This window comes from Gobius niger (assembly GCF_951799975.1).
Source record: "Gobius niger genome assembly, chromosome: 8".
Taxonomy (NCBI): Eukaryota; Metazoa; Chordata; class Actinopteri; order Gobiiformes; family Gobiidae; genus Gobius; species Gobius niger.
This window is the reverse complement of record NC_136859.1, coordinates 38192099-38205018: the sequence shown is the minus strand read 5'-3', so window position 1 is coordinate 38205018 and position 12920 is coordinate 38192099. Positions and strand designations below refer to the sequence as shown.

Here is a 12920-nt window from a genome sequence, read left to right as displayed (position 1 = left end):
TATTACGGCCCTCGCCTCTGGAACCACCTGAGGAGGAGCTCAGAGCTGAGGAGGAGCTCAGGGCTGAGGAGGAGCTCAGGGCTGAGGAGGAGCTCAGACCTGAGGAGGAGCTCAGACCTGAGGAGGAGCTCAGACCTGAGGAGGAGCTCAGACCTGAGGAGGAGCTCAGGGCTGAGGAGGAGCTCAGACCTGAGGAGGAGCTCAGGGCTGAGGAGGAGCTCAGGGCTGAGGAGGAGCTCAGACCTGAGGAGGAGCTCAGACCTGAGGAGGAGCTCAGGGCTGCAGAGAACGAAAATGTTTCTAAGAGCAGCTCAAGACCCACCTTTTTAGCTTATCTTTTAACTGACTAATCTATAAATAAAATAAAATATATATATGGGAGGTTGTCCCAGGCGTATTGTTTTAAATGTTGTAATCTGTAAAGCACTTTGTGATACCTCTCGGTATGAAAAGTGCTTTATAAATTAAGATTGATTGATTGATTGATTGATTGATTGATTGATTGATTGATTGATTGATTGAAATAATCAGATAATTGAATGTGAGTTGTTAATATTCATGTAACCAGGGCTGTACCTACTCGGTACCGTTTCTGTACTTGACTCTCCTGATGTATCTACATATGACCTGCAGTGACAACATGAGCCACTTCAGCGCAAATGCAGATGTTTTCTTAAAGTGAAGCAAAGCTATAACTTACTACAACGTTTGTAATTATTAGAGATGGTAGAGCTGCAGTCTGAGGCAGGTCGTTCTTCCTCTTTGTCGAAGCAGCTCGTGTTTAGAAAGGTTTAGATGAAAGAAAACAGTGTCGTGTTGATCTGTCCCTGCAGCTCAGGAGTAAAAATGTCCTTTCTCTCTTTTTATCCCTGTTCATGTGGAAACTGCTCCAAACATGAAGTGTCATGTGACACTGCAGCGCCTGTGTTCTTTCTGTTGTGCTGTCCTATGACATCCTGAACAAGACTTTTTTATTTACAGTGTTATTTTAATTCAATTCAAATAAGCAAAGCTATGACCTACAACAGCTTTTGTAGGTTGTTGTAGGTTATAGCTTCGAGACAAAGCGAACGTATTTCACACGTCAAAGATCTTTACACAATTTTGATTGAATTAAAATAAGACAAGTATTGAAAAAAGTACAGTTAAAGTAGAGTTATCGGGGGGGGGGAACAGCAACCAGCCCTACATGTAACCTACAAGCCTGTTATATATCCAAGCATATTTAGTGTAGAAAAGGTCTTTTTTTTTATTTTTTTTTCATTACAGTTTAAGAGATATTATTGATAATTAAAATGGAACATCTCGTTTGTAAGAAAGGATAAAACTTTATATTCTCAAAATGGAGAAAAGTGGAAGCAGCCCTCTTTAAGAGTCTCTTGGTATCGGTTGATATCAAACCCCCAGTATCGGTATCGGTATCATCAGTGTTGTTGATTACTCCATCAAAGTAATGCGACTGCCCATTGCTGATGAGCAAATACCTTCGTTTTAAAAAGGATGAAGCCGGGCCCCACTGAGTTTGCTTTAGATAGGCCGGACTTTGTCATTGTAGGTTGTGTTTCTACAAAAATAAGGTTGTCTTTTCTGACATTTTATGAGCAATACCACTTTTTACCACAATCAATACTAATTACGTTTTATTTGTTTTGTTTGTCAGGGTTTGTACATTAAACATGGCCTCCAACTCGGGTGCTGTGTAAATGTTATGTAAATGAGGGATCTACACACAGGCTCATTTGCAGCACAGGCTTGGCTTTTCAAGGAGATTTTATATAAATGAAAGTCTTCTTCTTCTACTTCTTTAAAAAGTATGATATAAACAGGTTATAAATAAAACACGGGCCACGTGGCAAACAGAAGTAGAATAAACGGTCTGGTCAGGTGTCTGAACGTGCATGCTTGTCAAAATCTACACAGACCCACACACGATGATGAATCTGGAGTAAGTTACCATGGAAGCAGATGGCCCGTTTGTTCGTGGTGCAGTGGTCTTTGTACAGCAGCTCGTCTCTGAAGTAGATGCAGTTGGTGGTGCTCAGCGACTGGCCCCAGTTGAAATAGCTCCTCTCCCCTTCTTGATAGAAGCGCCCGTCTGCCAGAGACCACCTCCACTCTTGGTCCGTCCCTTTGGTCAGCCCGATCCACAGGCCGTCCGCATTCTGGCCCTGAAACCTCTCCAGCAGATCTTCCATCTCCTTCATGTCGTGCACCGTGACCAGGTCCGTGCACTCCTTCCTGCAGAAGCTCCGAGCCTCGGACCAAGTTTTAGCCTCCGGTATGAGCTTGTAGTTAAACGCACAACAGCACGCGAAACACAAAACTGTTGAGATGAAAAGATTATTATGATCATGTAAACAACAGAGATAGTTTTTATTTTAGAAGCCATACTGACCAGACATCAGCAGGAACGTGCGCACGATTCCATCCATGTTGGGAAGTGTAAGTGAGGAGCGGCTAAAGAAACCATTTGCAACATGAACCCTGGTCTTGTGTTTAAACACAGTGAGGCGGGAGCGTCGTTTAGTCAAATCATGAAAATCCAGGCTCAGTGCAAACCAAATGTTTTTTCCATCTCATAAATATCTAGTCCACGTGTTTTGCTTGTTACAAAACATTTGATTTGACTATGTGAAGGAAATCGGCCACCGTTTTTACACACTGAGATATTAGCTTAGGAGTAGCTCCAAATCCACGCAGTAATATCTTCATTTTACTGTGCAGACGCCGAACTTCTGGTATTATTACGCCTTACAATATAGTTCCCCTTTTATCCGCTTAGAAAATCCACATTGTTTAATTTTGTGTAATTATATTTTTGTAGTATTTTTGTACACTTCATGTAACATATTTAAATAGCAGTGACGTGCGGTGAGGTTTGTTGCTGGTGAGGCACATGCTATTGACTCCAATATAAAGTAAACCAAACTTGCTGTCTCTGGTATTTTCTTACTTTGAAATAGCATTCAATTCATTCTTTTCAGGGCAAAAATGAGAATGCCACAAATAACTGATGAGCAACCCTGAGTACAACAAGTATCACTACACTATAAATGCTCTCCTTTCAGTGAGAAATACAAGTGCATTGAACCTGTGAGGAAGACCATTTGGACAAAGTGCAAAGATTATTTTTGGTCATTTGAACAAAGTGCAGCCTGTAGCAATCTAGTGCAACAGCTTTAAACAAAATAAAAAAATAAAAATATAACATAAAAGCTACCGCTTTTGTCATATTCAACAGTAATTAACACTTCTTCTTTCTTGCCTGGACAAGTAACTCCAAGACCTGTTTCCTCTTTTGAGCAATGTCCCCTTTTTGAGCCAGTTTGGTCTGCTCGTCCACCTCTGCAACACTGGCCACAACAAACTCCTCCTCCCTCTCCTTTTTCTTTTGGGTGGCTTTTTGCTTACAAGCCTTGTCCTTCGTCCCAGCAGACCCGATGTTTTTTACAAAGGAGTTTACCCACTTTGTCAAACTTGACCTCTTCCCTCTTGAGCCTCTGGATAGCTGTGTGTCCAGTGGCCAAACTTATTGAGGTGCACTTTGGGTCAATGATGTCTGTCATGGCACTGAAGGAAGAGTCCAGAGTCCAGAGAGACAGGCCTGTGCCTGTGCAGAGCTCCTAGGATCTAGTGATGGGTCATCGCCAACGAGTCGGTACAAAGAGCCGATTCTTTTAGTGAACGAGAGCCGAGTCTCACCCGTCAGCTGTTTTTTTTTTCTTTTCTTTTTTTTAAGTTTGCATGTTTCTCAAGCACGACATTCACCACTCTGTGTGACACTCGCATCAGACAGAAAAACAGAGACAGGCAAGGACTGAAAGAGTCCGAGAAAGGGATCGGGGAGAGAGGGAGAAGGAAATACTATTGCATATAATAATAATAATTTTATCAGTTTTGTGTACTTTGACACCAGCTCCAGATCAAACTGACTGAGGGTTTTCTAAATAGAGGTTCTGCTTCATAAAATACATTGCTTGTGATTAAAAGTGATGACACAGATGTTTACAGGAAGTTTCGAGGCTGTCTTTTGCACCGCTGTAGATCCCGGCCTTCTGTAACACTTCAATAAAGCAAACCATGCTCCACAAAAAAACTTCCGCCATTATTCACAAACAGTGACGGCTGGTGGGCTTTTAATAAAGCTTTTTTCTTTTCTTTTTTTAAATTTAAAGTCCCATTGGAAAACATTTGGAATCGTGACATTCCATAGCTGGAAAAAAAAAAAAATCACTTGTCCTCATTTTTGGTCATCCCAATCTGGTCCCCCTAGTAAAAAATGCTGAAGTTATTCAGCTTATTGGCTGTTAAAGTTTAGGTTTTTAAGATGCTGAAGTGCCTTTTAGTCAAATTAGGGGAATCGGAGGAACAATGCAAATCACAGCTTTTTTCCATTTCAAATCACCAGTCAACGTGCTGTGAGAAGAGAATCTTCTCTCCCGTAGGCGGACTTCAATGCTGACATGAGCCACACCAGGTTGGAGACACATGTCCGTCACACGTGACCTCAGTCACGCATACTCGGTGCAGAAAGCAGGTTGCCTGGAAACCGTGGCATCAACTCCATTTCCACTGTGGCAAACAGCAGGCAGAGTCAGCCAGGGCAGCGAAGGGCAGGCGTCTAATATTCACACAGGATTATGAATCACAAAACTCACCTACGGTCCATACATTTTTAATTCACCACCAAAAACACATTGTTGTAGATTGTTATTGAGGTACTTCCGTGTCCCGTGAGTGACCAACTCCTCGCGAACAACATGTGACTGCAAATACTAGAACCTGATTGCACAGGCTCATTTTCTGATGAACGGAGCATGTGACGAAGAAAAGAATATAGAGGGGTATCATTCGGGGTGTCGCCAGGCTAATGCTTCAAAGGGAAATGCTCATCTTGTATTCAAAAAGGAGTGTGTGAGAAGTGATGGGAGTATTTACGCTGCTGGAGCGTAGACCTGGCCTTGAGTCTTATCCACACCTGCTTTCGGATACAACCAAAACAATGGCACTCGTGCTTTCTGGTAGCAGTCTGCTATACAAATAACCAGATGCTTTTTCTATATTCTGTAGATGTGCTTTTTAAATACTGGAATTAACATTAGATTCAAGGGGTGCAGAGCCATGTAGGACCTGCACCACTAGCTTACAAGACAATCTGAAGACCATTTAACGCGCATTCAAAGTCTTTATTCAAACCGTGCTGAGCTTTAAACATGTGATTTATCCATTTACCCTAAATAAAATAAGACAGGTCATTGTTGCAGAGAGAGGGAAAATGCGGCTAGTTTTTTGCTTGTTCATTGTGAGTTGGCGACAGTTTCCCTGCTCAGACTTCAGAAGGATCCTGACGTTTATTTTTATCAGCTGCTCCTCTCGTCCCTCCAAAGTACACTGTGGTCTCTTTGTACGTCAGAGACCCAACTGTATTCAGCAGATCCAAATCGTGGTGTGGGGTGATTTCTTGGTCTCAACTTCAGACCACCAACACACACCCGTAAGCCTCGTCTATTCTTCTGAACAGGGGGTGCACCTGCAGGTATGTTATAAGGGTCTGGATTCTTGGTACCCCCAATCAACAATGCAGCATGATGGCAATGTGTTGTTTCTATATGAAAACAAAAGCTTGTCAGTCAATCAATCAATACAATTTCATTTGTACAGCGCCTTACAACAGCCAGTATTAAAAACAACAATCACAAAGCATCAAAAGACATCAATAAAACTCAAATGTGCAAACAAACAGCAGCCGAGTCAGAGGCTATGTTTCGAAAGCTTGTCTGAAAAGATGTGTCTTCAACTTCAACTAAAAAACTCAACTCAGTGATTCTTGGCAGTTGTACCAGATGTGCGTTCCACAGCTTCAGACCTTGGACGGCAAATGACCGGCCTCCAAACTTTTTATATTTGAGTGACCAGCGAGGTGTGTTCTGAGGAGTGCAGAGTCCTGACTGGTCGGTCGACCGTTACTAGTTCAGCGAGGTAGGCCGGGTCACATGGCCTTGAATACGAACGATCTTGAAGGGATTTTTCAGGATTTTTGACATAGGGCCTCCTTTCCTAGTTATCCAGAGTGTTGCTGATTTCTGGAGATATTTTTTTTTGTAATTCATTCAGTTCTTTATATATATATATATATATAATTAGCTTCACACAATCAATAATGATGAGAGAAAAAAAAGTTCAAAACATTTTCAAAAAGAGGGTATGTAAAAGTACTGTACATCTACACATAACACAATACCTGCTGTGTTTGTCCAAAGAATCCAATAAAACAGATGCAAAGCATATATTTGCAAGTCACATGCAAAAACCTGCCCAAACGTATAGTCAAACAATTGCATGAAGGTCATCCTTACATCCTGTCAGAGCGAGTTCTTCCAGGGTGCTATAAGCAAATGTTCAGTATAGGGCCCTTCTGTCCACGTCCCAACAGGAGGAGGGTGCACCCATACACAGTCAGAGAGCCGGGCAGAGGTATGGCATACCTCTGCCCGGCTCTCTGACTGTGTATGAGAGCCGGGCAGAGAGCCGGCTCTCATACACAGTCAGAGAGGGTAGAGGTATGGCATACCTCTGCCATACCTCTACCCTCTCTGACTGTGTATGAGAGCCGGCTCTCTGACTGTGTATGAGAGCCGGCTCTCTGCCCGGCTCTCATACACAGTCAGAGAGGGCAGAGGTATGGCATACTTTGTACTTTATTGTGCCTCGAAGGGAAGTTTGTCTTGGGCACTTGGTGCAGCTTCAGATACATCCACATAAGACATAATAAAAACAGGAGGACAAAGACAAGATGACAATACAAGTTACAAGAAAAACAAACTCATGAAATGCTCCGACACATTCTTATTCACGACCCGTATGGTGGACAGAGAGGTCAGGGCGTGATGGCTCGTAACTCTCACGCTCTACTGAGCTGATGTGCAACGCTCACTTCACATTGCACATCAGCTCCTATTCAAGTGCATGAACAGCTTTAGTCTTCGAGCTGCCTTTTGTGACTAAAACATGACGAGATGTTTATGTTGTTATCGTTGTCGAAAACAAAACTGGGAGGAAGTCGTTCGTCAGACCGTTCACAACCAGAGGCTTTATTTCATTCATGTTGATAGACTCCTGCCCCCCCCCCGCTTCAGCACACGTGCCACCTTGTACCTTAACCCTTGGTGATGTACGCAAATCTAGGCGGATTGCCATCCATTTTTCATATTTCAATGGACGAACGCAATGCAGGCAAATGAGTAAAGCTTTGTGCTTCAGGGAGGGAGGAATCATTAGAGAAGCTCAGTGAGTTTGTCAAACTGTCATCATGGCTGAACGTCTGGTCATTTGTCTTCATCTAACAGGTCAGTTCTGCATTAATGAAATCCAACATTGAACAGGTTTAAGGTGGAGCTGTTGAGAAACATCTTCGGAGGAACATAAATTCTTTAGATAAGATCGTTTGTTACTTATCAATAATGACAACAATCGGTGACTTAATCATTTAATAAAACAAATAAGCGCAAATAAACAGCATGATGAGGGTTCCACTAAGTTCATATCTCCAAACTGAATGTCATTTTTTACATTGTTGCTTGTTGAGTGCTTGTGACGATAGATCATTGAATTTTTCCATTGTGTGTCTTTTTAGTGTGCTTTGTTCCCTGTAACCTATAGTGCAGGGGTCACAAATTAAATTTCACTGAGGTCCAAATAATCTCCAATAATATCCAAGCAAAGGTCCAGAACATACGGGGTTAACTCACATTCATAAGGATGATTTTTACGCCTTTATTCAATCTAATAATAATACTGTGATGGATCATTGAATCCTGTTACTGTTGTTTTTATTATGCATTAGTCCAGGTTTAGTCCAGGTTCAGACCTGCTTGCTGTCGATCAGGAAACAGCGGTGCTATTTGCACATTACAATGGCACTTGCATATTTATTTAGGGTGTCCTCCGTTTTAACAGGAGCTCGGGGGCAGCACGGTCTCTTTCTCTTCATCTGGGCTGTAGTTTACTGCTCTTCTGTCAGAGCGAGGAGAGCACGCAGACGCTCGTCTGGGGGATTCACGGATCTAAGGTTCGGGTCCATGCGGGTTGGCGTGTGGGTCCCGATCCAGACCCAGATCAGCCATATTGATTTCCAGATTTGCACAGGCAGGCAGACAGACGGATTTAATATTTCACAACATCACACCGCTGTTCTAAGGGGATTTTGCCGATATTAGCACTTAGCTGCTGTTAGGGCATCTTAAGCTGGTGTTAGTGTGACCAGACGGGGGCGCCGGGGTGCAGTGTCTTACCAAGATGTTAAGCCCCAATATCACTTTGTTGTCAACAACGCCAGCCCAGAATTACACTAGGCAAAACCCCACTAAGGACAGAGACAGGAATACAAATTATTAAATGTCTTAATAAGCTTTGTTTTTTGTATTTAAGTATAGTTTGCAGTCAGTTGGTTTAAGCACATATTTACGTTCCTTCACACCCACATCGACAGGTTCACAGCTCATCAGTTCATAAATAAACAGGTTGTCGTTCATGTACATTGTCACTCCATTGTCCAAATGAATGTACAAGTCCTGTTACCAGTCCACATTAGGCACTCGACACGAGTCTTGACCACCACGCAAGGCGCCGTGTGGCCCGCAGTCACAGAAGGAAGGACAAAGAGAAAGGGAGGCTCACCCGCCGACCAGCAGCCTAGGAGGTTACAGTCATCACTAACAAACATTACAGGGACACTAAACGTGCACATACCGGGTGGCTGTGGTCACAAGAAGCCCCATGAAGCCATCCAGACGGCTCCGAACACTGGGCTTGACGCCTCGAGACAGTGACCTTTCCTCGTTCTTAGCGACATTCTTCACGTTATGGGACGAAGAAAGAGGAATGCTGCCCTATTTGTACCCCGCACCATTCATACTGCCACATTTGCATAACATTTGCATGTAGCTTACCGTCATAGTTTGTAGTTTTGTGGTTTATTTTTTGTTTCATTAGCCCTGGCACCTCTGAATGATTCCATAACTCCCACCAGAAGTAGCATTTGTCCACATTTGTTCCCATTGCGGCTTATAAAACTTTTTATGGCGATCTGTACAGCGTGCTCCTCTGTGGGGGCGCGGCCCACAAATGCAGGTGTGTGTGCGGTGGAAACAGAAGCGTGTGTGGGAGAGAGTAGAGATAGAAAAAAAAAAAAAGAAAGAATTTGCAATTGGTGTATTTTTAGATCTATCTAAAGCTTTCGACACCGTAAACCACGTTATTCTGCTTCAAAAACTGCATAAATACGGATCAGTGACAATGTCTATCTTTGGCTCTATAATTATTTAACTAACAGAGAACAGTATGTCTGTATGAAAAATTATGAATCTAGAAGAAATTCAATTTTGGGACCATTATTATTTATTATCTACATTAATGATTTTGCTTCTGTTTCTACGACCACCTTTCCAGTTCTTTTTGCTGATGATACCGATCTATTTATTTCTGACAGGGATTAAAAGGCTCTGATTAAAAATTTAAATCATGATCTTCAAAATTATTCAGAAATTATTCAGAATGGTTCAGAGCGAATAAATTGTCATTAAATGTTAATAAATCTAATTTTATGTTGTTTGCTGGTAATAAAACATATGATAGAGCTCACATCAAAATTTATATTAATAATGGAGACATAAACAGTGTGTCATCGACATGTTTTTAGTTTGCAAAAAGAAAACTAAGTCTATGGAATCATAAGTAAAATCAGAAACCTAGTAAATCGTAAATGTCTGTTAACACTTTACTACAGTCTTGTTTATCCGTATTTAAATGATGGTAAGATTGTTTGGGGAAATACTTTCACCACTTACCTAAACAAAATGTTCATTCTACAAAAGAAGTTTGTCCGTAAAGCTGCTCTTTCCAAACCGGATGCTCCGAGTGCATCGCTGTTTTTTTAAATGAAACTCTTGAACATTTTTGATACAAATACTTTAATGACTTGTACCTTTGTATTTAGATCACTGTATGATGAGGACTGGCCTTCGTATATAAAACATTATTTTATGCATAACCATCAGGTTCATTGTTATTCTACAAGGCCGGCTGTAAAACCTTCATCTGCCGTTATATAAAACATCTCGTGATCAACGGTCAATTAGATATGATGGAGTTAAAGTCTGGAACAGACATGTCCATCTTCTGGATTCATCCCCCTCATTATACATGTATAACATCAAACTAAAACATAAATGAATGGCTGAGTATTTGTCTTGAGTACAGAGCAGAGACTCATAAAGGAAATGATTGTATGAGTATTGTATATTTGACACGTTGTATTTGTATTTGACTCTGTATTTTTGTACTATGTGGTGACTTCGCGTGGGTTTACATTAGTCTGATTCTTATTTGTTTACTTGGGAGTGGTGTTGTTATAAGCCTACTAGGTTTCTACCTCTCCCATGCACATGCTATTATTATTATTATTATTAATTATTTTGTTGTATATTCATACATCCGAATGGATGCTTTTTGTGTTCTTTTTTTCTTCTTTTTAACTAGTTATGCTGAAGTGCTAAATAAATATGTCTATACGTGCAGGTAGATTGTGGCCGGGTCGCATTATGTGAAATAGAGCCTTTAGTGGCCTCTGCTATAATGGAGCCAGAAAGAGCTACACGGATCGTCCCACTTGGCGTGAACGCAAAACGAAACAAATGCACATGTTCACCCCCCACTCCCCCACAACCCCTCTCCTGACCGCGGAGTCGATCTGGTTGGAGGATAAAGCGTGTCTCCACCCCAGTTCTTCCCACTTAAAAATAAAAGTCTGGAGTGGCAAGATCACAAGGTGTGCTTCTAAGCGCAAAGTATTACGCTATGGTCTGTGTTTAGACAAGATCAGTTCCAGTCTCGCATCAATGGCATCAGCCCATCACTTCATAACCTGGTCCCTCCATACAAGCCTGACCTCCTGCACATCACCACAAAGCCTTTTAGACGAGAGGTGAAACATCCATCAACCACAGACATGATGACTCAAGAGCCGTCACCGAGGACCGACTGGACGACTGAGAGCCACAGGGTCACGTTTTACGTTTGAACTTGCATGGGCTCGTGAGACTTTCTATGTCCCTCGTCAGATCAGAGAAAAGCTGGGCAGTGTGAACATCACCTCTGTGCACTGGAAAAAGCGTTCAGACGGAAGTGTCTTCAAGAGGAAGCACAACTAGCGTGCGCATGCCACTTCTTCATTCCATCACTTTTTTTTTTACTTTGTTCCTTTTCCAAGTTAAAAACAGCGGAACAAAAGTTTGGATTTTAAGCGTGACCCTGAGACTTTAACGTGTTTAAACGATTCACTGTGAAAATAGAGACTAAAGATGTTGTCATTGTAAGAAAAGTGCCTTGAGCTTTTTTCATTCGTGCACCTAACCAGTGTGGTTCCCTTATCACTGGAACATCTCAGGTTTCTAGACAGGTTCAAACACATCATGATTTCACAACTGTCACGACATTACAGAGGCGATGTGTTGTAAAAGGATCTGTTCATGCATCGTCAGCTGTTTTGTTTTCATCATTTTGACTCTTATGATGTGCGTTTTTACTCTCTTTTTAAAATTGTCTATACTGTGTCTTGTTGCCTTGCATGTTTGAGCACCTCGCGTTGCTGTAAATGTGCTATACTAATAAAGTTAACACTGACATGAATAAACAAGACTCTCCTCCGTTATTTGGAATCACTCACTGACCACAGCAGGAAGAACACAGAATGATGAGGTGACAACAAGCATTTTATTCAATCTCATGAAGTCAATGCAGCCCTTACACACATGGTTATAATGATGTCATTATTAAAAAAAGAGTTACATAAACTTCTGTAAAGTCAACACACACAGAGGTTGATAACTGCATAAACGATTCAGTAAAGATGAATAAACCTGTAGCCTAGACTGAACCCACCACACACTTCTACAACAGTTTTGCAGCTGCTTCTTTGCTCATGACTTTTCTACTGGCAGCCGTCATAATGCGTGGGGTTCCCTTGGCTACAGCCCACAGTGATGCGGCCGGTCCTCGGTGTGTCTCTGTAAATGCAGTTGCCTGGGGTAGCGCCCGCGTTCTGCAGACGACAATCCGCAATACGGAAGTTAATGTTGCTCCTGTACAGGTTGCCCCCCATGGATGTGCCCTCCCCACGACAAATGTTGATGACATTGTTCATTGGTGTGACGTCCGTCGGGGGGTTTCCCAGGATGACGCTGCTGTAGGGTCTACAGAACGTTTGTGTCTCCTGCCTGCGGTTCATCTCTCTGGTGCAGTCGAAAGGCCTGTTTCTGTTGGTGTAAGTGTGGTTGTCTTTGAAGCGCTTGAAGGCCGGGGGGTCCACACCAAAGGCGGGGGCGAGCAGCAGTGAGGCCAGCATCAGGCAGAAGAGTGGGGCAGTCATGGTTCTCTGCAAAATATAATCAAACATGTCAGGTCAAAACATTTGTGCAATATGTGCATTTGACCCTGTTACTGTTCACACAGGACTTTCTTTTAGATGGAAACAAACTCACAAACTCACTCAACTTCAGTGTCCCAGATCATGCAGCGTCAGGTCTTACCGTGTTTTCTGCTGTTGAAGTCTGGGGCGCAGCTGGAGCTCTAGACTTTTATAAGAACAGCCCCCCCCCCCCACACACACACTTCCACAGAAAATCTTGGCTGGATTTGTTATGCAATATTGTTACACAACTGTGTCACAGTGTGGAAATACTTTTTATATAACTTTGCAGCAACCAGACTTGCAGCAGCCGTAACAAAGTAAAACTAATGTCGATCCTTTGTGTCCTTTTCTGTGTCTTACTTTTGGCACACGACATCGTGGAAATAAAAATGAAATGGAAACAGCTTGAAATGCAGCATTTGGTGTCAGTAAAAAGTACCAGTAAACCGTAGTT

General features: G+C 42.3%; 1 protein-coding gene across 1 annotated transcript; it reads right to left on the bottom strand.

The window, feature by feature from the left end:
• Window positions 1-11873: 11873 nt before the first annotated feature.
• Window positions 11874-12617, bottom strand: LOC306966364 (ribonuclease pancreatic-like). The gene is made up of 2 exons (XM_079561090.1): window positions 12585-12617; window positions 11874-12430 (listed from the first exon to the last, which is right to left on the bottom strand). The coding sequence occupies exon 2, from the start codon at window positions 12422-12424 to the stop codon at window positions 11987-11989; it is 438 nt and encodes a 145-aa protein (XP_079417216.1). The 5' UTR covers window positions 12425-12430; window positions 12585-12617; the 3' UTR covers window positions 11874-11986.
• Window positions 12618-12920: the final 303 nt, after the last annotated feature.

What these genes read in the sequence shown, in the direction of transcription:
- LOC306966364 (XM_079561090.1), bottom strand. Translation starts at nt 12,424, where the DNA reads ATGACTGCCCCACTCTTCTGCCTGATGCTGGCCTCACTGCTGCTCGCC.